Genomic DNA, 25,219 nt, shown 5'->3' with positions numbered 1-25,219 from the left:
GCACCAGCTCTCCAGAGCTTCTTCATCTGGCACGACTGAAACTCCACACCCCCTGAAAGGCGACGCCCCGTCTCCCTATCCCTCAGCCCCTGGCAACCACCACGCTATCCTCTGGCTCTTTGAGAAGGACTCTATTTTAGATACCGCACGAAAGTACAATCGTGCCAGGCGTTTTCTTCCAAAAATGTGTGTAACTAGATGGAGACGATGGTTGCACAACACTGTGAATGTCCTGAACGCTACTAGGTTGTGCAATTCAATTTAAAAAAGAGAAAAAGGCCCCCCGCAGAAAAGAATGAATGGAAGGAAGCTACCGCACACCACAGGCCCCTAGCACAGCCACAGCTGGAAAGGCCTGGGCAGAAGAGGGAGACACCATGGCTGAGTCGGCAGCCCTTTATTAAATTTCTGTGACATTCTGGGCACTGGCAAGTCAGTGAATAAGCCACAGTCCCAGGATCGAAGTCCTAGTCTCACAGGGGAGGCTGACAAGAAAATGGAAACGAACAGCACGGGAATTTTTAGGAAGCCTGACGATGCCCACAGGCCCAGGTGTGAGGGTATGGCAGATGCCTGCCTTATCAGGGCAGAGACTGTTCAGGGAAGGACATCCCAGGCAAAGGGAACAGTACCCGAGCATCGGGAACCACAGGAAGCTTGCTATGGCCCCTGCAGAGAGACGCGGGGTCTTACGGGGAGGTGGGACCAACTCCCTCGGGACGGACTCGTGTTCTGCTGTGGTGCCTACGCTTCATCTGGTTCACTGGGAGGCCCTGGAGACACGGTGTGATCACGTCTGGTCTCTGCTGACTACTGGAGAAGGGGCTGAGAGAGCCCAGAGATGGGGGGCCCACTGCGGAGGCTGACGCGGCAATGCAGGAGCAATGGATTCAGGGCCTGCACTAGCCACGGGGGCACGAAGGGAGGAATGATGTGTGCTGACCAGGGCAGCCAGGCAAGTGGCGGGTGCTCGTCACTATGAGAGGGGACCCAGGAGGGGGACAGGCAGGACAAGTGAGTTCAGAGCTGGGTAGGGGATGCTGACCGGGCATCTCCATTTGGACAAACTAATAAAACCTCCGGGAGACCATTCAAGTCTAGATGTGGGGTTTAGAGGAGAGACGTGGGTGACGGGTGTAGATGTGGGATAAAGAGATTTGACTGACATCTAAGAAGGCCGAAGACAGAACCCGGGTTAACTCTAACATCTGGAAGGCAGGTGCAAGAGATGAAGGAAGCAAAGGTTACTCAGAAGTTTCCCAAACCACAAGAGAAATACCGAGAGGGTGAGGTCATGGATGTTAAGAAAGAGCCTGAAGCAGGATCAGTTCCCCACTACTAAAAGATTGTAATTGTTCTTGAGCACCACCAAATGAGATACATCCTGAGGTTGTACGTGTGTGTTCAATTGAGCCTCACAACCTTATGAGCTAGGCAGGGCATGTGTGTTATTTCCATTCTGCAAAGGAGGATAAAGACGCCAGAGAAATCAAACATCTTGCCTGAGATGGGGGCCTGGGAGTGGCAGCGCAGGGCCTGGGACCCTCTGCTTGGTGCCCTCCTCCGCCTATTTTTGTGTGCTTTCTGATGACTTTGGTGGAAAGGAAAACATGTGGGGCCTAGAAAACAAGGATTCTTTTTTTTTTTTTTTTTTTTTTTAAATTTATTTTTGAGAGACAGTGTGAGCAGGGAAGGGACAGAGAGAGATGGAAACACAGAATCTGAAGCAGGTTCCAGGCTCTGAGCTGTCAGCACAGAGCCCGACGCGGGGCTCAAACCCATGAACCGTGAGATCATGACCTGAGCTGAAGTCAGCTGCTTAACCCATTGAGCCACCCAGGTGTCCCCGCCGCCTTTTTTAAAAGTACGTTCATGCCCAGAGCAGACCCCAATGAGGGGCTTGACCTCATGACTCTGAGATCAAGACCTGAGCTCAGATCAAGAGTCGGATGCTTAACTAAGCCACTGAGGTGCCTTAGAATTCTCTCAAAACGAGAATTCTTCATGGCCTAGAAGGCTAAGGTGCCTCAAAGCTCCCCACCAAGAACCCTGAGGAAAAAGCCTAAGATAGGACCAGGTCAATACTGAAGTCCCTGTGCACTTGAGCTGTGACAGAAGTCACCCTCTGCTTCCCGGCCAAGGCAATTTGTGGTCACTTTTTGTTAACATCAGGTTAACCCACAGGCCCACCTGAAAGGGTGACAAGAACGGAAAAAGCAAATGGCACATCATCAGTCTGCCAAGGGGAGGGAAGCCTCAGACTCCGAATGTGGCAAGTGGCAGATCGGTAAAAGGGCAGGAGCCCATTTCTTAAAGCACCAGATACCCTCCATGTTGAAACGTATGTGTGTATCCACCTGGTTGTGTTGGCAGAGAAAACGCCTGGGAGAATATACACTCTGATGGTGAAGGAAAGGAGGACTAGAAGGAAAATGTCTTTATATATTTTGAAATTTGTTTGCACATGCATTGCTTTTACAATGAAAAGCGCCAATGAAGAAAAGTACTGGTGTTTTCATTTGGCTCTGAAATGCGTCAAAAGATAGGATGGGCTGGTGGACAGAGGTGTGACAGAGGAAGTACCGTAAGACGCAGACTCCAGACTCTGGGTTCTCTGCGTGTTCACTGCAAAACCCTCAAACTCTGCTGTATGTTTCATAGTTTCATAATAAAACACTGGAGGAAAACACCCCAATAAAGATGGGAAGGAAAACAGTCTAGCTTTGAGGGGGCAGAGTTGTACCACGGACCTTCCTGGGAGCCCTCTCCACCTCAGGCGTCCCAGGGGGAAAGTGAGTCTGGGCCCCAGCCCCGTTTCATGGTTCCTCCCTTCCTCCCCACTTATGGATGATTCCTATCCCTGGGGTGCAGTAACATTACAGATTCCCAATTAGTGTCCTCTGCATTTCCCCCCGCTGACTGATATCCCAGCCGTGAGCCCAATGGGTAGGTTAGAATTCCCTGGGTCCCCAAAGCTTCCCGAGCCACTGGCTGTGCTCTCCACCTGCACTGGCTCCAGGCCAGAGCAGAGGTGACAGAGATATAGGAAGGGAGCCAGGAATGGAGAGAAGGCCTGAGGTTTGCTCGACTCTCCCCTGTTTTCATACTGGATGTCACTAGGGGAAGACATAGGAGGCACAGGGTGGTTCCTTTTCTTATCAAGGACTCCGGCTTGAGCACATGAAGGTCAGGTGCATCTTCTTAGAAACAATCAATTACCATTCACACACAGTGCGGTGTTGCGCCTCACCAGCCAGCCTGGGGCCGCAGCACCAGGCCTGGAAGCCCGTGGGACAGGGGAGCTCAGGGCTGGGGCCCTGACAGCCTGGGGAAGCCAGTGGCACCCACACCCGGCACGGTGCCCAGGGAGCAGTATTCTTCCCACAGCGGAAGGCAGGCGGTACACAGATCCGGCCACAGGCCTGAGCAGGTTGAGTAAAACTTCCTGTCCCAATCCCTGGGGCCCTGGAGTCAACAACCCCCAGATGTCCGTGGGAGCTCAGCAGGGGAGTGGAAATGGCTAGGGCGGACGGTTGGCTATCAACTAGCTCCTCCAAGTCTTCCATACACTTCTTGTGGGAGGCTGCTGCCTGCTGTCAGGAGCCTCGAGGCACAAAGCCGAGGACCCTGGGCCTGGCACAAATTGAGGCCACCAGGGACACAAACGTCCTTTGATGTCCCCAGAGGAGGGGCCTCAACTGATGCTGGTTGATGAGAAAACAGGAATGAAGCTGTGCTTTCTGCCTTTTTCTTATTGGCTCCCGACAACCCCCCCTCCACCCCCCCTCCACTCCCTGCCCCACCAAGTCCCTGATGCCCTGTGCAAAGCCAGTGTCACTGCCCAAGAGGGAGTTTAGAAGTGTCTGGTCTGAGTGGGAGTGGTGCTAAGTGATGTCAATATCTGTCCGTCCAAATGGATCAGGGAGCCAAACGAGAGGCAAAGCTCTCTGGCACCACAGTGGGAGAGGGTGACACCAGGGCAGGGACTGGGGTTGGGGGGTGGCTGCATACGTCTACTCCTGCCTTGAGATACGGGGTAGAGGGGCACTCTGACAGCTGCTATTTGTCGAAGCAAGATGTAGGAGGAGGAGAAAAGGAGGCTTCATTTCTTTGGGGCCAGCTGTATGCCAGAACTTCACAGAAACATCTCAATGAGTCCTAAAGACCCTAAGGGAGTCTCTGGATCAGCTCATGCAGCTGGTAAGTGGCCATGACTCCCAAGACAAGTTCCACGTGGCCACCTTACCTCCCTTCCTTAAAAGACCAGGTGATGGAGTCTCTTCCCTTGGGGCAGGAAAACACCACCCATCTCACCCACAACTTCAGATCTTCCTCTTCTTGTGACTGTGTGCATGCAGGGGCTCCGGCGGGGGGGGGGGGGGGCGGGGGGGCGTGGAGGAACCTAGGTGTAGGGCTGCCATGTGGGGCTTGGCTGCCCCGTGGAGTGCTGGCTCCACGTTCCCCAAGGGACTGCCCGAATGGCTGGTCTGGCGGCATGGAGGGGGCAGGAAGGCCCAAATAGCTACTGATCCCTTTCTGCTGGCAGCCTGGAGGGAAAGCTGAAGTTGGTGCAGCTCGGAGCCAGCAGCTGAGAGCAGGACGATACATAATGCATTTCCTCTGGTGCTTAATGGCAGTCAAAGCCCTGGCGGGAAGGAAGGTAGGAGCCAGAGGGAGAACCCTTAGCAAATGACGCAGAGACACTGGCCCCACCTCCTGGCCTCATTTCCTGCCCAGGTGCAGCAGAGCCTGGTCTCCTCAACAAGGGCAGAGCTGCTGGCCCAGTCTCCTGGGGGACAGGGAGGAGCAGTGCCATCGGCGCCGGTTTCGCCGGCTCCCTTCTTGGGGAATCTCCAGGAAAAGGGGAAACTTGGAGCAGAGGGTTCCCCTCCCAGCAGTGGCGTCCCCACCCCAACGCCCAGACTGTGGGGCACGCTCCAGTTGTTCTGGTGGGCTGGGCTGCAATGATGGTGGCCAAGAGGGGGCAGCCAATAAAGCTTGAGCCCGGAGGGCTTCATCCCTACTGAGGCTCCCCACGGCGACCCAGCTCAAGTCTCTTCTGTAACTACCCGATTCTGATTTCCCCACTGCGGCCAGCCCCTGTGGGTCTCCTGCCCACGGGTTCCCCGCTCTCCCAGTGGCCCTCCGGTCACCAGCCCTCTTCCTGTAGGAGGGGCACCAGGACCGACACCTCCGAGTCCGGCACTGCCGAACCATCTAACGGTAGACACTGCCAGTGCCCCACTGGGCTGGGCACACTCAAAGGCCAGGACCTGGTTCCCCCAGGCCTAAGAAAAGGCATTTCCATGCCAACCACAGGCTCTCAGCAGGGACACAGGCCAGATAAGCACCATTTACACAAGTCTGCTGCCTTGGGGTAAACTCGAAGGAGGCATTCCTGCCTTTTTAGGGAGTCAGATTCCCTCTCCATTAAAGAAACTTGTGTGGCATGCAGCATTTTAAGAGCCCTAAAGTCGGGGGCAATGACTTTTGGCGGAGAGGAGGGAAGAGGGTTGTTAGGACCTTAGAAGCAGAGCATGGGTCCAGAAGAAGAAAGAAAGAGAAGAAAGAAAGCTGAGGGGAGACAATCTCCTGAAGCTATTTTGATAGCAACCAAGCTCTCCTTAACACTGCTGGCAAAGGAACCTGAAACCCCCCAGAATCTACCGGGGCCAAGGACTCCTGGCTAGTCTTGGAATGTGGGCCCCCTAAACTTTCCACTGACAGCTGGCCATCTGTCACGCCCCCGACAGTATTATGGTTCTATTTTGTTCATAGCAGAATCAAGTGCCCCATCCAATCTCAAGGCTCGTACTGCTAGCTGAGCAATGTGAAGGTCAAAATTTAAGTGCATATTCTTTTTTTTTCTCTAATGTTTATTTATTTATTTTGAGAGAGAGGGAGCGCGCAAGCAGGGAGGGGCAGAGAGAGAGGGAGACAGAGAATCCCAAGTGGGCTCCGTGCCACCAGCACAGAGCCCAATGTGGGACTCGAACCCAAGAATCATGAGATTGTCATGACCTGAGCTGAAATCGAGAGTCGAATGTTTAACTGAGCCACCCAGGAGCTCCTTGAGTGCATATTCTTGAGGGTGAGTTCCCTGGTCTCAGAACCACAAATAGATGTTGCACATAGAGAGAAATTAAAGGGCCATTCAAGCTCACTGCATTTATCCACAAAAGTGGGTCCCCCAATTCCTCTCTCATCTCCCAGGGGTCCTGAGCTCAGAGCCACCCGTGGATGAGGAGAAGGATGGAACATTCAGTGCTCTGGGGCCCTGCACCCATCCTACACCCTCAGCATGGGGCAACTACTCACAAGCCTTCCTAGCCAGGTGCTTGCCCTGGGAGCACCAGTTACTGGCCTGCACATTTCTCTTGAACACTGGGTGAACCAGTTAATCTAGTCTTGCCTTTCCTAAATTTTTTTTTTAATCTGGCAGGCCGCTATTGGAGGCTTTCCAATCCACAGCTCAGGCCAACCCTCATAATAAGAAAAATACTACTTTCTATCTGCCTCATTTAGGAGGTTTCCACTTTTTTTCCTTTGGTGGTTAACTAAATTTCATCTTACATAACCGCTGCAAATTTTCTAGAAATTTCCCCAATTAGTGCCAGCAATTATGGAAAGTGTGTGTGTGTGTGTGTGTGTGTGTATACACACACGAGAAATCTCCAGGGGAGTGACCAGGAGTTCTGGTGAATCTTCAAAAGGAAACAGCACTTTTCTCTCTATTCACTAAGAAAGCCTCATCTTGCCTACTTTCCAGAAAATTCTGAGAGCTCTGTACTTCACAGATTAAAGAACGTAAAGAAGTCTTCTCACATTTCTTTTGAATAGAAAAGATAAAGTGAAGTTGGTGGGGATGATGAGAGATCAGGCATAAAACAGGTTACTGGCAAAACCAAAGTAAACACCCAGATGTCCTGACCTGGGACTTTGGCCTACGGTCCCTGAAATGCCTGTGCTCTGTGTGAGCTAGAATAGGCCCTAGACAAGTTCTGGAGACTCCCACTCCACATACATACCCCCAGTGGCAAATGCCTTCTCTTATCTGGAAGGTTTAGATGTCTTCACAAAACACAGAGACTGGCTATCAGGCATTAAGTGCACACAGAGAGGCCAGCCCGCCATTTCTGAAACCTCTCCATCCCCTTAAGTCAAATTCCCCTGAAAGGACCAGACACAACATGCCTCTCCTTGCCTCTGGTGGTAAAGGGTTGACTTTTGTAAAGGAGGTGCTTGAGCCTCTAGTTTACACACACAGACACACACAGACACACAGACACAGACACACACACACACACACACACACACACACACACACACACACACACGCTCACATCCTGAAGAGGCGGCCCTTCAATTAGAGGAGGAGTGGAAAATGGAACAGAACTGACAACAGCTGTAGTTGGGTCTCACGCTGGTTGATCAACTTCCTCTTCTTCTAAGGGGACTCTGACTCTGAGTGTGGCTTCTGCGGGTGGCTTGTGCTCAGGCTGGGCTGCCAAGCTGGCTCTCCTGTGGAAGTGAGGGGAGAGGGACAAGGGCCCCTTCCCTGTGGCTGTGGGCAAGGAGGAGAGCTCCAGGCAGCACTGGGCACTTACAAGTCTCTCGCCTTTCCTGTTCTCCTAATGGGGCATGTGGGTACTTCTCACTCAGGTGGCCCCAAGAGCACTCTGTCCTCCACAGCTGCCCTTGCAAAGTTCTCCCTGATGACATCAAGAGCCCAGTCCTCTCGCGTGGAACGACTCTGAGGCTGCTTTGTGTTCTTATGACAGCAAGGCAGTGTCTACAGAGAACTCTCCCTAGCAACCCACAGGACAAAAAGCGGTCTTCATGAGGGCTCTGCACATGCGGAGAATAAGTGAACACAGTTTCTGGGCCATGGCTGGGGAGGGCTGTGGGCCACGAGAGAAGACTCGGCTCCCTCCATGGTCCCAGGCAGAGACGAGGAACATGACAAAGTAGAGCTGGAACATCCTTTAAGGAACGTATGCTGACGAGTCTGACAGGGAGCCCAGAGCTCTCACATGACAAGTTTGAGAGATGTGGCAGCGGTCAGTGTCTAGGGACAGTGAGAGGCTGTCCATAGGGAAGAAGAAGGGCTTCCTGGGCACCAGGTAGCAGATGAAGGGGAAGGAAATGCTGGGGGCAGACGTGGGACCACAACGTTCCCTGCGGCTGGTCCTCTGACCTGAGCAAATACGACCAGACTGAGTGTCGTGGAGACAAGCAGATAACCGGCCTGCCCACATGTACTCAAGATCTTTCTGCTGAGCAAGTAAATCAGAGATAAGAGAATAGTAGGATGTGTTTATAGGAGAACGAATGTCAGACTTGTCAGATTTACCTTGAGGGAACAATCTGGAATCATCAGGCCTCCTGGGCTAACGCTGTGTGGAGGCAGGAGCCCAAGGACCGCTCTGTAAGGAGAATCTACTCAGGAAACCTTCATCGTCAGGAGGGGGTTCAAGCGATCAGAGGCTCACCTCCCATCCAGTCCAGAGGCTCTGAGAAATCACAGAACTTGTCCCGAGCACCGCTATGACTTTAACCCCAGAAGTAGCCCCGTGATGGGGCCGGAGCAGACCCCCCTCAGATCTAGTGCCTTGCAGAAGGCGCAGTTCTCTGATGAACACGGTTTGAGGACCGGACGAAGCACACGAGAGTGAACCCAGGGTGGAAGCCCACAGCACCCAGCACTACACAGAGGTCAGTCCACTCTGGAAAACGAAAGGCAACCAACCCATGGATGGGCTCACATCTTTGAGGGTGACTGTCTCCGATCGATGCCAGCTGTAACTTCCTGAGCACTGACCACGGGTCAGGCTCTGTATTGACGGGTTTTAGGTGTGAATATCTTACTTTGTTCTGACAAAATCCTCACAGCCAGGTTACTGACAGCTCCATTTCATGGACCTGGAAACTAAACCTCTGCTAAGCTCTTGCCTCTCAGACTGTCCAGTCAGTCAGTGATGGAGGCAGACGTTGATGCTCACTGTCCACAGAGGCACCACATTAGGAATGGCCTGGCCTGGCGATTCTACCTGTTGTATTCACTGCTCGGCTCTGAAGCAGGAAGCAGTGGGGCCTTGGTGGAGCGACCAGGTGGCAGGTCAGCATTTTGAATCCCTGAAGTGTGTCCACTTGGTGAATGTATTCTGCTGTGGACGCCAAGGCTTAAGCACTCCGTGCACACCCGCAGCACAGATGTCCCCTTCCCCAAGGAGAAGTGGCGTCCCTTCCAGGCCCTCTGCCCTCAGGTGTGTAAATGGGCAAAGGCCGCATCTCCCAACCTGAGGTGCAAGGAACTAAGGGGGCAGAAGGCCTGGGCACCCAAGAGACTTCTGGGTGCCACGGGCCTGACCCCTGGGCCGCCTTCCTGCTCCATTCGGCTGCCTCTCCAGCTGGTGCACCGAGACGCCTTCAAAAGTCGGATTCCTCAACACCACGCAGGCATTCCCGCCAGAAAGGGGGGTGCAAAGGTTGCCCAGAACCACTCGAACCCGGGAAGACCCTCAGTTGGAGACTCCCCCGCCCCCGGCCAAGCCCTTACCATTGTAGGAGAGGCGAGGTTTGCTCAGACACATTATAAAGTGCATTTCCATCTCATCAGAAGCCACAGACTTGGAACAAATGGGGCACTTGAAACCTGAAAGACAGGAAAACGGTGTGAAATGTCTCCTCCAAACCAAGCACGTCCACAATAAACACAGAAACCGCAGATGGCTACAGTCATGTGGGGGTCAGAGTCAACATGGAGAATTACAATCTGGATACACCCTAGACCCGATTTCTCCTTCATTAATTGCTATTTATCACAGCTCCTGAATCCCCGTTTCGCCAGTGCTCTCCCTGGGACAGGCCCATCGGTGAAGCTTATCAGAAGTCACTGGCAGCTGGTTTGAGTTTTATTCTCCATTTAGATCCTTTCCCCAGGGGCTCTAGTGGGCAGCAGTGATAGGGAGGAATAAAATCCAGGCAAACAAATAATCAGTCTCTGAGTAACAAAGTGTTTAATACCCTTCCTCCTCACTAGCTCCAAACCACACGGCTAATCACCTGTGGAAGGAAGGCATAGAGCCTTACCTCCTCGACCACCCATAACCAGGTGGCACCTTGCCTCCCTGCGGCTCAGGCAGCTGTCCCCTGAGAGTGTGGAGCAGCAGGGTGGCCCTCTGGAGCCCTCCCAAATGCCACGCACGCCTTGGCCATATGCCACTGACAGGAACAGCTGTTCCACTACACCAGGCAAACACAGGGCGTCATGACCCTGCCGTCCCCCTCCCAAGGAAGTCTGGACTGCTTAGACAGCCAAGGAGTTTTACCAGAACTGTGCCCAATTATTGGAGATTTTGGTTGAGAATCTTCTGAGCTGCACTCCATGAATCAAACATAGTCCCGTGAGTTATTTTTTTATAAACAACTTAAAAAAATTTTTTTTAAATGTTTATTTATTTTTGAGACAGAGGGAGACAGAGCGCGAGTGGGGGAGGGGCAGAGAGAGAAGGAGACCCAGAATCCGAAACAGGCTCCAGGCTCTGAGCTATCAGCACAGAGCCCGATGCGGGGCTCGAACCCACAAACCGTGAGATCATGACCTGAGCCGAAGTCGGACGCTTAACTGACTGAGCCACCCAGGCGCCCCTGAACAACTTTTTAAAGATAAACGATCTCCAATTTCCCCCATTTTAATTTTTATTGAAATTATTTTCAAGTGATCATTTCTTTTCTTTTCTACCAGGAAGATCTAAGACCATCAGCAAGTTATTACTTATTTGTCCACATCAAATTTCATACGTCACAGCCTCTCTCTTTTATGACCACAATTCCTACCCACGCAGCTTGGACATCTTAGGTCCGTGACGGCACATCTAAATACTGTGGTCAAGGTTTGACTCTCCTGTTAAACTTTTAGTTGAAGTGTTCCATGCACAGTTTCATGGGATGCTGGTAATATCGGGCAGCAACAATTTCTTCTCAAATAGATAACAGGCTGAGGGCTTGTACTGACTGTCAGCTGCTCCCTCCCGGACAGTGTCTCTCCCAGGGCCTTGTTCATTCTGTATGGAAAGCCCTGCACTTTGACAGCTGCTGGTGCTGAGACAGGAAGCAAGCCAGCTCCCGTGTTCCCGTGTAAGGCACAAATACTTTGCTTAAAGTCTTCTCCAAACCCTCCTCTTTTCAGTGACAATGATCTATAGGACCAGACAGAAAATCCAGGGTCCGGTTAAGGACAGACAAAGTGGACCTCACTCCATGGCACAGTCCCCATTCCCCCAACCTTTTCCCTCAAAGATCGTTAGCATCCTGTGTCTCAGCTAAAATGTCTGGTGGGGTGCCGGGGTGGCTCAGTCAGCTAAGCGTCTGACTCTTGGTTTCTGCTCAGGTCATGATCTTGCAGTTGGGGAACTTGTGCCACTCACTGGGCTCTGCAATGACAGCGTGGAGATTGCTTGGGATTCTCTCTCTCTCTCTCTCTCACACACACACACACACACACACTAAATAAATTAAAAAAAAAATAAAATCTAAAAGTCTTGCAAATGCTATCAATCCAAGGGCTGTATTTTCTGATCTCTGGGTGGTTATGAATCTATTAATAACAAAACCAGAAGACTGTAAAGAAACATGGTGAGAGAGAGTCCATTCTAAATTTTCAGCCAAAACCAGATCTCAGATGTGTCAGGCTGATTCTTTTCTAACTCAGGTTAGAAATCTACAGACCCAGTGTGGCATATGTGGTGGACAAGGGAGTAATGCACTTGAGTCTTGTAGGACAAGGATGTCTTCACCTCTAACCTAAGTCTCTCTGCATCCTTGGATCTGCCCTCAGGCCCGGGCCCTGCAAAGAAGTTAGTATTAAGTAACATCCCACAGAATGTCCAACCATTGGGAGATTGTCTTATTTTCTTCAGAGATTCCTTCATCTTTTTTTTCCTGACTCAAAAGACCAAGGTTTTACGACTTGGTGACTACAGGCCTTTTCTAGTTTAAACTGGCTACGTTGGCACACTGTCTGCAGGCTGAGGGCTCCGCGCTGGCATGCCAGGGTGGACGGGCTCTGGACCCGCTCCTCCAACGCCAGGCCCTGATACAGTCACTAGGAGGTGCTCAAGCGAACTGTTGCTACTGATAAAAGGCCTTACACTTCACATTACTCACTTTTCTGATACACTAGAACAGATTCATGGTTATCACTATAATAGCATCAATCACCCCTCATCCCAACATGATTCCCAGAATGCAGGAGCGGGAGTCGAGTTACAGCTAAGGTAGTGGGAAGTAGGCCACCCAACAAGAAAGCCTACAAGGAAATGTCACCGGACATTTATGTCCTAGAAAAACAAACTCCCAGGTTTAGGCCAGTACCTTCCTTGTAAAGACAAAGAAGCCTTGAGGGAAGACATCAGCTCAAATACCTGAGGGGGTGGGGCTGAGACCAAGTCAGATTTCTTAGCTTGCAATCTAAAGTCCTTTCCATCAGGGAAGAAGGCCCACCACACGTGTGATATTGTGATTTATGATAAGACTATGTATTTGGTCTTTGTCCTGTTTCTGGCACAGAGTTTATAACACCCTGGGAATTCCCCAACATAATAAGACCAGTAGTATTTGGTCTTTTGTCACTGGTTCCCGAAATAGCTCCAGAGCCAGTAAGGTAAAAGGAATGTCTTGTTATTCATAATGAGTCCCTTTCAACCACACCAGAATGTATGTTAATGAGGTGACTTTGGGAAGGTCCCTGGTACACTAAGGATGGGGGGCTAGTTCCAAAGGGAACCAACCAGCTCATCAGAAGGTCTGAACTTTCAGTCCTGCCCCCAACTTCTGGGGAAGGGAGGGGCTAGAGATGGAGTTCAATCACCAGTGGCCAATGCTTTCACCAGTCATGCCTATAGACCGAATCACAGGGCTGAGAGAGCTTCAGGGTGGTGAACACGTAGGGCTTCAGGGAGGGTGGTGCCCCCCGGACAGGTTATGGGGGCTCCACGCCACGTCCCCATACCTCATTCTCAGCATTTCTTCCATCTGCGTGTTCCTGAGTTCTACCCTTTTAAAACGAAATGGTAATCAAGTAAGTAAACTCTTTCTCTGAATTCTGTGAGCGGCTCTAGCAAATTAAATGAACCCGAGAAGGGGGTCGCAGGAACCACTGATTAAGAGCCAGTTGGGCAGAAGCACAGGCGACAACATGGACTTGGGACTGGTGTCTGAAGTGGGGGCGGTCTTGTGGGATTGAGCCCTTAACCTGTGCGGTCTGATGCTACCTCTAGGGAGACAGTGTTGAAATTGAGTCAACTGCTTGGCGGTGCTGGGAAACACACTTCAGAACAGGGTTTTAAGAAAGAGGTGGGTTGGGAAATATTCCATCTGGCGAGGGAGCAGCACTGTGGTAGCAAGAGACCTGTACTTTAGTGAAAGCAGGGTTAGTGCCACTTTAATCACCTACCTCTGGAATGGGGGTGGGTAGGGACTGAAAAATAACTCAGTCTATTACGTTAGTGGGCAATGACAAGACCACCTGGGCTTTCCAGGCTCAAGATGTGGAAAGTAATCTACCCTCCCCAGACCTGTTTCCTCACCTGAAAAATAGAGTACTTTCCCTCACTCTTGAGAGGATCAAATGTGGGGAGCCTGGGTGGCTCAGCCAGTTAGGCATCTGACTCTTGATTTCGGCTCAGGTCATGATCTCACAGTTCATGAGATTGAGCCCCACGTTGGGCTCTGCATTGACAGAACAGAGCCTGCTTGGAATCCTCTCTCTCCCTCTCTCTCTGCCCCTTCCCCTGCTTGTGCTCTCTCTCCCCAAATAAATAAACTTAAAAAAAAAATGGATCAAATGAGATAATAAACCTGAAAGCACACGAAGAAGCTAATCAAATGTATCATCGAGCCCGGCAGTACTTAATGAGGAGGAAGGAAAAGGAAGGCTGGGGAAGGATCTGGAGGGCGTAGAGGCCACGGGTCATGCCACGTGTGATGGCAGGGGAAGGGGCAGGAGCTATCTCTGCCTGTCCCACCTCTGTTTCCTCTGAACTTCTGGAGCACTGTGCACGGCACTTTCTACACTGCCAGTGTCGAACAATGGTCCCTGTTCAGCCTCTACGGCTCCCACTCTTGCCTGCGATGACAAATAACAGCTCACATTTATTGAGTCGTTACTGTGAGCAGCCACTGGGCTTTATGTGTTTCCTCATTTACCATAAAACAGAGTGGGTACTGATCTTCACTTTGCAGAAGAGGACACCAAGGTGACAGAGCCAGGGAGCCAGAGCAGGCACACAGCACCCGGGAAGACTGACCACCCAGCGTGTGCTCTGCTTGCTGGGCTGTGCGACAGGCAGGCTGGTCTAAGGAGGAGGCGTTATATGGCAAAAGGATGGTAAATGCTACACAAATGCTGGTGTTACTTAATAGTAACTTCAAAGCCTCCACACTGTCCCAGCAATTTCTTCTGAAGCATCGTGGGCCTGGATAATCCCATAAACTGAAACAATTGATAATGTTTTTTTCCTGGGAATTCTGTTACTATGGAAGGACGGAACTATGCCTTCTACTTGGCACTGAGCCTGTAGCACTGGTTTCAAGACACTGAATTTGCAAATTACCTTTTAAATAGAAAATAAACGACAAAAGGTAGGAGAGATGGAGAGCTAAGGGGAGAAAACTATCGTCCCCACCTTCTTTCCCGAAAGGTCATCCGATGATCAAGATGGACTATACCACTCTACTGCCCCAATCTTTCCTTGTAATTGTCCAGTCTCGATTCAGCATCAACAGCCCTATGGAATGATAAACACTGCGATCTTTATGAGCTATCTGAAGGTTAAAATATCTAGGAAATTTTGATACCATTTTGGAAAGCAGTTCAAGTTCAAGCCAAATTAAAGTCAGCCCTGTGAACAAAGACAAACCAAAGGTCTGCAAAGTCACCCAACTGACGAAATTTTGTGAGATTTTGTAAGGGCCCTTCATCAGCACTCAGGAAGCGTGCACAAGAGATGCTTTCTTCTCCTTCACGACAAAGCTACAGGTGGAGCCTCTGGGACACTCCTTAACTGCATCTGAGACCAGACTGCCCACCACGCCCGGAGCTGGGCGACAGACAGCAAGCACACCCAGCTGCTTTCCCTTCCCTATCTTTATTTTCTTTCAGAGGCAGTGCCCTGCACGTGTCGGCTCTTCAATATTTGCCAATAAGGGGGGGAGGGGAGGGAAGTGTCAGCTAACTCAGGCCTGCTGGCCAAGTCTGACCGTGGGGCCCTGAAGCCATCGTACGCTCCCACCAGGCCTCAGCAGAAGTGAGGAAGTTACATGGTTCCTTGTGCTTCTCTGCCAACCTCCCGAAATGAGGAAGGAATCAATGACAGGGCACCAAGGGGAATTTGTCTGCAATTACCCGAGTCTGCGCCGGGCGGGCTCTACCAAGCAAATGCTGCTACAGGATTTCTCCGCCCCAACCTACAGGCGCCCTTCTAATGGAGGCCTCACTTCTGTTCCTTCTCTTGTCATCAGATCAGCCCAAAATTATACAGCCAGAACAGCCCACGAGAGTGTGATCAGCCAGAGCCCAGCTGCTTCCTGTCTTTCAATAGCAGATTGCGTAAACGAGGGAATCCTCAGCTGGGCTACAGACCAGAGCTCCTGAGAGAAGACAAGCCCCCACTCACCACCCACTGCAGGGCGTTGACCCCTGTAACTGCAGGGTCAGGGTAAGCCCCACTGGTAGGTGAACCAACAGAGACCCGAGAAACATGCACATGGTCATGTACAGGATGCATCTTCCTTCACCTGGGTCCTTCTGACGGGGCAAATGAGGAAGGACAGGAGCACCGGCTCAAGTTACGACTCTCTCAGTCCTCCACGACATTGATCTTGTGATGTAAACCAAAGTTTTTCTCATTTCCCAAAACTGCAGCCTTCTCCTTTAAGACCTGATTTCACGGGCGGGGCGGGGCGGGACGTGTGCTCTGCATGTTGCCCCAGTTCCCTCCCTGACCCTCCCTCCTATGCTGATGCGCTATTTTAACGCTGCCCCAGTTCTGCCTGTCTCTGGGATCACCTAAAGGGAGAAATCTAAAGAAGCAACCGGGGAAAAGGCAGCCAGGCCGCCCAGGCAGGACCTGCCGTCCCGGGGAAGAGGGGCTGATGCAGACTCCTCTCCCCCAGAGAGCACTACCCTCAACACTGCAGCCCTGTTCAGTTCCAACTTTCCAGCCTGGATCTTTCCCTCTCACATCCTGTGGTGTTTGTCTATGAAATGAGCTTTGACTAAACGAATGTGGTTAAATGGGATTTATTACAAAAGAAAGATCAAGGGGTAACACAGGATGACTATCTTTGACATTTCTATACTGCTGAAGAGATGTGTCCCCACGAGCAGATACCCCATTCTTCACACACATTTTCTCCCCCAAATCCTGAGCAGTAACTGGAAACCAATGCGCAATTTAGGAGTTGGTAAGGTGTGGGTCAATCTCTCCTGGAGAACATTCTGGACCGGGGAAAGGCTCAGCAATTCTGACTTGCTTTTTTCAGTATCTCCCTTCTGGACTCAGCCTCTGTACTTCCATTCTAGGGGGGATGCTCACCTGGTGCCCCAGCAACCAAGAAAATTCCCGTAAGTGGATATCAGAAGAGAGCCACACTGAAACCTAAAATCAATTTAATGTGTGTGTGTGTGTGTGTGTGTGTGTGTGTGTGTGTGTGTGTGTGTGTCTATTTTTTAACATGTCTGTTGTGATGGTTAAGTTTGTATGTCAACTTGACTGGGTCATGGGGTGCCCAGGTATTTGGTTAAACATTATTTCTAGGTGTATTTGTGAGGGTCTTCCTGAATGAAATTAATGTTTGAATTGGTAGACTAAGTAGATTGCCCTCCCCAGTGTTGGTTGGCATCGTCCAATCCATTAGAAGAGCTGAACAGAATAAAAGGTGGAGAAAAAGAGATTTTCAGCTGTCTGCTTGACTGAAATGGGACAATGGTCTTCTGTCCTTGGACTGGGACATATACTATTGGTTCTCCTGGTTCTTAGGCCTTCAGTTTTGAACTGGAACCAACGCCAAAGGGCATTCCTGGACCTTCAGCTTGCAGAAGACAGATCATGGAACTTCTCAGCTTCCATAACTGCATGAGTCAGATTCTTACAATATGTCTCTTTCTCTGTCTTTCCCTCCCTCCTTCCCACTACCACTGGTTCTGTTTCTCCAGAGAACCCCATACCTCTACTTATTAAATTGCTAAACAATAAAGTTTAAAAGAATGACAACATCAAATGCTGGCAAGGATGAAGAGCAACTAGAACTCTCAGATATTGCTGGCAGGAGCTATTTGGGGAAATGGTCTGGTAGTTCTTTATAAAATGAAACACACCTAGCCTGACCCAAGCAATTCCTTATTTAGATATTTACCCACAAGCAGTGAAAACATAGGTCTACAAATAGATGTTTGTAAGAATTTTCACCAGAGCTTTATTGATAACAAGCAAAACCTGGAAATAACTCAACTGTCCATCAATAGAATGGGTAAACAAACTGTGGCATCATGGAATACAAGGGAACACAATGGAACACTCCTCAGCAATAAAAAGCATGACTACTGATATATGCAAAGCATGGATTAATACTAAAAACATGCTGAGGAAGGATACAAAAGAGCACATATTATGATTCCAAATATATGAAGCTTTAGAATAGGGAAAAGTCTGTAGTGGAAAAAATCAGGACAGTGACATCTCCAAGAAGAGGTAGGAGTTGGGGTAGCAATTAACTGAAACAGGGATGAGCGACCTTTCTGGGGTGATGAAATGTTCTCTATCATGAGAAAGGTTTGGTTTATACACATGCACATACATGTCAAAATTCAGTGAATGTACACTTATGATTTGAGATTTCACTGTTTGCAAATTTTACCTCAACCAGAAAAAAACTAAGCAAATACTGAACTGTAGTTAATGGTACACATGCTAAAGCATTAAGAGGGGTGTGTACTGACATCTACATTAAAATGAAATGCATAAAAATGATGTATAAGTTAACCTTCTTTCAACTTTTCTGTACATGTGAAATTTTCATTATAAATCACCAAGAAAAGTATCAAGCAGTGAGGTGTGTGTGTGTGTGTGTGTGTGTGTGTGTGTGTGTGTTGTGTGCATGTGTGCCTGCATCAATTTAGCTACAGTGGTCAGGGAAGGCCCCTCTGAGGGTGACAGGTGAGCAAAGAACTTGGTGTGTTAGAACAGTCAAGGCCAAATCATAAGCACATTAAGTACCAGGGGCAACAGGTGACAGCGGGGACAGGCTCTTTCACTGTCTATGCTCAAATACCTTTTTTTTTTTTATTCTGATCTTGTCTGGGTATAGGATTCTTTTTTTTTTTTTTTTCTTCCAGCTTTATTACGGTGTAATTAACAAATAAGTGTCATTTAAAGTGCACAATGTGATGATTTGATATATGTTGTAAAGCATTCCCACAACTGAGTTAACATATGCATCCCCTCATATATCTACCTTTCCTTTTGGGTGAGAATACTTAAGATCTAAGCAAATTTCAATTATACATTGCAGGATTTTAAGGTTTCAGGTCTTGTACTAAATTCTTTAATCCACTTTGAGTTGATTTTTGTGTATGGTTTAAGATAGGGATCCAGTGTCATTCTTTTACATGAGATATCCAATTTTCCTAACACTACTGAACAGACTGTCCTTTCCCCATTGTGCATTCTTGGCACCTTTGTAAAAAATTAATTGACCATATATGCATGAGTTTATTTTTGGCCTCTATTCTGTTCTATTGGTCTATGTGTCTGTTTTTATGCAAATACCATATTGTTTTGATTACAATAGCTTAGTAACATAGTTTGAAATCAGGAAGTGTGATGCCTCCAGCTTTATTCTTCTTTCTCAAGATTGATTTGACTATTCAGGGTCTTCTGTGGTTCCATCCACATTTCAGGATTGTTTTTCCTATTTTTGTGAAAAATGCCACTGAAATTTTAATATGAATTGCATTGAATATGTAGATCACATTTTAACAATATTAAATCTCCCAATCCACAAACATGGAACTTTTTTATTTATTTGTGTCTTCTTCAATTTCTTTCATCAACGTCTTATAGTTTTCAGTGCACAAATCTTTCACCTTCTTAAATTTATTACTAAGTATTTAATTGTTTTTGATGCTATTGTATACGGGAATGTTTTCTTAAATTCTTTTTCTGATATTTCATTGACTTTACTGAATTTGTTTATTAGGTATAACAGTGTTTTGGTGGAGGCTTTAGAGTTGTTTTGTTTTTTTTGTTTTGTTTTGTTTTTAAGTAGGCTTCGTGCCCAGAGCAGGGCCCAATGTGGGGCTTGAAATCATGACCCTGAGGTCAAGACCTGAGGTGACTCTCCGCCTCTCCCTCACTTGTGTTTTCTCCCTCTCTCTCTCTGAAAACACATTTTAAAAACTTTAAAAATTTAAAAACTTTAAAAAGGCACCTGGGTGGCTCAGTCAGTTGAGCGACCAACTCTTGGTTTCGGCTCAGGTCATGATCTCGCGGTTCATGAGTTCGAGCCCTGCACTGGGCTCCACGCTGGCATGTGGACCCTGCTTAGGATTCTCTCTGTCCCTCTCCCCTCTTGCATTTTCTCTCCCTCCCTCTCTCTCTTTCAAAAAAACAAAAAAAAAAACCCAAAAACCTGAGCTGAGATCAAGAGTAGGATACCTAACCGACTGAGCCACCCAGGTGCCCCTTTAGAGGTTTTTACGTCATGTCACCTGATGTTTTACTTGTTCCTTTCCAATTTGGATGACTTTTGTTTCTTTTTCTTACCTAATTGCTCTGGCTAGGACTTCCAGTATTATGTTGAATAAAAGTCTGAGTAAAGGATCATTGAGTTGCTTTCCTTTTCTCCCTCAACGGTCTACAGATAAACTTCTGCCATAGTCTCGCTTCCTGGTGTTGCAAATAGAAAATGTGATACCAGTGTGATTCTTTTTCCTTTGTAAAGGGTATGTTCCTTTGGCCTGAAAACTTGAAAGATTTTTCCTTTCATCCTCAGAGTTCAGTTATTTTACCAGGATATGCTTAGATGTGCCTTACTTATTTTCCCCAGTGGTAAGTCATGAGTGCCGTTCACCAAGTATTTCTGGCATTCCTCCTTCCAGCTATACATTATAGTAGGACTGTGCTTGCTTACTCCCTTTGAAGGTAAAGGTGGGTTGTGATTTGCCTGGACTGGTGAAATGCAAGTGGAAGTGACGTATGCACTGCCAAGCAGACTTTAAGCACTAGCTCACGGTCACCACACACCCGCACTGCCGCATTGGGATGGACCCTCTACCACCTCAGCTTCCTGAGGACCAACGAGCAGACCACCACCCCACACCCCCCACCCCTTGACCTGTTGGATACTGCAGCGTGGGGGGAAAAAATCAATGTGTGGAGTTCAACTATTGAGCTTGTGGCACTGTTACTACATTATAAATCTAGCTCTAGCCTGTCCTAATACACTCTTCCTCTGCCTCTTCCTCCTTCTAGTATTCCTATTAGTTGTATGACAAATGTCGTGGTTACATCTTCTAGGTCTCTCATCTCTTCCATCACTTCTATGTCTTGGCATTTTCTCAGGAGCTCGGCCTTTCTAACTCCTTCTGGGCCGTGGCCGCCCATCCCCTGCTTGGCTGGAAGAGGTAAACAGCTGGCAATGGAAGTCAAAAAGATGAGACGTGCATTCCAGCCACTATCTTCCCAGAATCCTCTCTGTTTGGATATTCATATTCTGCTTTTTAAGTATACAGAGTTCCTTGCATCAGCAACAATCCGCGTACTTGTCATTTTCAATGTCTATGCATTCTATAGTGACAATGTGCTTAGCTCTTTTCTTCTGTGGGTGTTTAGATTCTCAATTTTTACCTACTATAAAGATTCTCTCAGTAGTGTTCTCCATTCTCTACTCTAAGCACAGTATATTCCACCCCCAAAATATTTTTGCTGTTTCTGGATTCTAGGCTGACGGGTTTGAAGGAAAGAAAATCCTATCAGGAGTCAGAACAACCAGGCTCTCCCAGTCACTAGCCAGGTGGTCTGGTGCAAGACACTTAGCAGTATCTGCATAGTGCCCAACACTGTTCTAAAGCCCAATCAAAGACGGATGTGCGAGTGTTCTGTGCAGAGAAAAAGTCATGTGGAACGTGGAGTGGCCATTTTACCAGGCTGTACTCAGTACAGCTCAAATATACTGAGGCTTACTGTTAACATCTGCCTAGTTGAGGAAACTCACAAATTCTTCAGGAAAAGAAATGGAAAAGGAGCTGACCCTACATAGTATATTTTGTGGACTCTAAGATGGTCATCAATTTAAAGACACCGTTATGAACCTTCAAGAGAGGAAAAAACTCCTGCCAATTATAATTTTAAGATGTGACTATATGACACATCTTGATTTTCGAGTTGTTAAATTGTGAAATGTATGTGCCTTAGAATCAGTGAATATATGAAAAATACATATATGGGTATTTAAAAATACATACGGACTGGGGGCGCCTGGGTGGCTCAGTTGGTTGGGCGTCTGACTTCAGCTCAGGTCATGATTTCACGGTCCATGAGTTTGAGCCCTACGTTGGGCTCTGTGCTGACAGCTTGGAGCCTGGAGCCTGCTTGGGATTCTGTGTCTCCCTCTCTCTCTGCCCCTGCCCTGCTCGCATTGTCTCTCTCTCTCTCTCTCTCAGAAATAAACATTAAACAAACAAACAAATAAACAAAATATATACAGAATGAATCCCAATCATATACCCAATACATGTAGTATTCCTGTTCATTTGCTGCAAATGAAAACAGGCTCAATGAAGATATCTACAGAGGGAACAAAGGGAAGATCTGCGTGCATGGATATGTGCCTGATGACATCAAACCCACCCTACTGCTACAGCAATTCTAGGCAGGTGGAGCCCGACAGCAGCATTCCAGTCAAGTGAAGGATAGGAAAGGCATTTGCCAGGAACCAGAGCTATGGCTACTAATTAGTTCTGTTCCCTTTGACACTCTAACCCGTTTCTTCCAGACAGAGGCCCTAAAAGGTCTGTTTAGGAGGGAGTGTTGGGGAGAGGGTTAAGTGGGGACCTGAGGGTCTGACGACCCAAGCCTGAGGTATGAATACAGAAAAAAGCCTTAGAGGGAGCGTGATCAAGTCCCCAACTAGGAGCCAGGAAAGATCAGTGTCAAATTATAATCCTTTGTCATCTGGCTACCATGCTTAGGCAAGTTTAGGGGCATCCAATCATGATTTGAAAAGTGTACATGTAGACTCCAGGTGAGCATTTGGCTTTTGTTTTAGAGAGGTCTTATTTAAAGGATGGATCATGGATTATAAGAGGAAGATGATCTAATATCTAAAGAGTCAAGCCAGAATTTCTTTAAATTCTTAGATATTAGCGATCACCCAAAAGCGAGGCAACGGGAGAAACAGGTCCGGCTAGGAAATGACTAGTTACTAGCTGAATACCATGCTTTCCTCTCATTGGCTGCCCCAACTTCATTCCAATCCTTTGTATACCACACACCTATGGGCCTTGGACCCGATACCCGTAGCCACTGTTGGAGTGGGCTTTCCAGTGTCTGGGCAATGCCAGAGAACACTCTTAGGAGTGGGCAGAAATCCTCAGCCTTTTCTTCCTAAACTCAACAGCAATGAGTGGGGCCAAGGTGATGTGGGTCACCTCAAAAAAGACAAAGGAAACAATAAAATCTGGTCTTGAGGCAAAAAAGGGCAGTTATTACCTGCAGAGGATCTGTGGACTGATTAGCAACAGAAGGGGGCCTCACTTCTTCCAATTCCAGAGGGGGACACCGTCTGAGCAGGACACCAGCCGCGCAGGTCTACCGTCATTCACAGCAGTGCCCACAGCCAGGACTGTGCTGAGAATCACCCTATCACTGGCCTGGTTCTCCCCTGTTTATACTCTTTTTCAAGTCCTGGGGTCTTGACTGATTTATTTAAAAATGAACCTTTAACGAACTTTGTTGTTGTTTTTTTTTTTTAACTAAAGTGTGCATATGTATGCTTTTGGAGGTGGAATCGGAGACGAAAAGGAGAGTAAGGGAAGGGACAGAGAAGGAAAGTCTCACACAAAATCTATACAGAATCAATAGTTTATTTCTGAGTTTCTGAAGGCATTGTCTACCCTAGCGTCCATATGGCCGATGGGAATTTCACTTGGAGAGAAGGAAAACAGTTGAATGCACGACTATATCATGTTCAACCAGAATCCGACTCACCAGGCAAATGGATGTGACACTAAACAGCTAAGTGACTGCTCATCATGAAAAACACCATTTGCCTGGCCCTATCGATGCCGACAGCCCCGGCCTTCCTGGAGGTCTGCTGGCAGGCTCTTCCGCAGCGCCCAGTGTCCTCTCAGGATGCAGAGCGCGTGCTGCGGTACTCCCTTCCTAACAACTACCCCCTCCAGCCTGGGCCCTGGCACACAGCACTTCTGCAGGCTGAGCTCGGTTACTTGGCAGAGTGAATGTTGGCTGGCTTCTTGCCTGGGCCTAGACCTGGCCCCTTCCCAGCAGGGCATCCTCTGCTCAGCTGCACCTCCAACACAGAGGTAGATGGAAGCAAGGACTCAGAGGACACAGTCCTTGAGGCCACAACTGTGCTTTGAAATGGAATCTAAAGAGGAAGAAGCCGAAGAACAGAATGGGGCTGTTTTGATAGTCTGACAGCAGTAGAGCGATCCATCTTATCAAAGGGAACCAACCGTAAGGGTAAGAGAAGACCTTCATGCTTCAGCCTTTGCTTTTCTGTCATCCACGGCCGTGAGTACGGCAGAGGAGGAGATGGAAAGACCCTGGAGAGCTCTGAGGTACTGACCAACCAATGAGTTCAAAAAGGATTCCCCAGGGACCCTCCAGACACAAAGCACGAGCTAGAAGGATCATCAATTCTAAGCTTCCTAAAATAGTGTATGACCACTATCAAGACATATAAAGTGTGCTACTGGACTGGTTTTCTTCATCTCTGGTTCAGATTACTTTGAGTCTGGTAGACAAACAGGGGAGAGGGAGAGGGGACAGCAAGAGGAAGACACTCCGACGTGGTGGCAGAAACAGGGCAATACCTCACAAATCCCTATTCACGGTACCAGTGCCTGGTGAAGAAAGTCAGGGGTCTCCTAGGGAAACGTAATCTGGCTGGCAGGGCAGCCAAACACTGTGATATGATGTGACATATAGAATCACATGTATGTCAGTGGACAAGATGTCAAGCCAGCAGGCTGACCCTGTACTGCGCCTTACACGCATGTATGAAACGGGAGGACCACATAAACTGGGAAGTCCTTCTGCATGCTGACATTTTTGGCTTGGTGACTATTTTTGCACAGATTTTAACATCCCCTCATTTTAAGTCAGTACATCCCTTCACAAAATATTGGCATCGGGAACCTAAATACCCATAAATATCACTTAATGAAATCCGTGGAAGACAAAAGAATCAACAAACAAAAAAACAAGCAACCAAACAGAACGGAACAACATGGGTCTGGACTCAGAATTCTGGCATTCAAGTCCCAAGTGACGTCGCCAATGCCAAGTCACCTAGCCTCCGTGAGCTCCCCATATTTTTCTTTGGCCAGCCTAGCCATTAACAAAAACATATGTGTAAAAAGCCATACAAGCGTGTGACAGGCAGAATAATGGTCCCCCAAATACGTCCAGATCCTAATCCCGGATACCTGGGAATGTTACTTTCCATGACGAAAAGGGCTCACAGATGGGATAATTTAAGGATCTTAGAACAGAAGATTATCCTGGATTAACCAGGGAGGCCCAGTGTAATCACAAGTCTCCTCCTTAGAAGGGGATGAGACTGACCTGAGAATCAGGGGAGCAGACATCAGAGTCAGATGTGAAGATGCTAGGCTGTGGGCTTTGAAGAATGGAAGATGCCATTGAGTCAAGACAAGCAGGAGCCTCTACAAGCTGGAAAGAGTGAGGGAACGGCTTCTGTTCTAGAACCTCCAGAAGAAATGCATTCCTGCCAACACCTTGATTTTAGCCCAGTCAGACCATTTCAGACTTTAACCTCCAAAAATGTAAGAGTAAATTTATGTTATCAAATTTGTGATAAGTTGTTATAGCAGTAATAGGAAATGAATGCAAAATATTTTAGGAGACATGGTTATTCTCCTAAAGGATTGAATTTTAAAAGGGGGAAGTAG

At 48.3% G+C, this 25,219-nt stretch overlaps 1 protein-coding gene across 3 annotated transcripts in view; it reads right to left on the bottom strand.

Moving 5' to 3' along the window:
* Positions 1-25,219, bottom strand: part of ZNRF1 (zinc and ring finger 1) — a 100,997-nt gene that overhangs the window by 4,907 nt on the left and 70,871 nt on the right. For all 3 annotated transcript variants that reach the window (XM_045443553.1, XM_045443551.1, XM_045443552.1), the window contains exon 2: positions 9,560-9,655. In XM_045443553.1, coding sequence (XP_045299509.1) covers positions 9,560-9,655 — 96 coding nt within the window. The remainder of the gene's footprint in view (positions 1-9,559; positions 9,656-25,219) is intronic.

This window comes from Leopardus geoffroyi, chromosome E2 (genome assembly GCF_018350155.1).
Source record: "Leopardus geoffroyi isolate Oge1 chromosome E2, O.geoffroyi_Oge1_pat1.0, whole genome shotgun sequence".
Lineage (NCBI taxonomy): Eukaryota > Metazoa > Chordata > Mammalia > Carnivora > Felidae > Leopardus > Leopardus geoffroyi.
The sequence above is the reverse complement of the archived record's forward strand: the minus strand, read 5'-3'. Positions and strand labels throughout refer to the sequence as shown.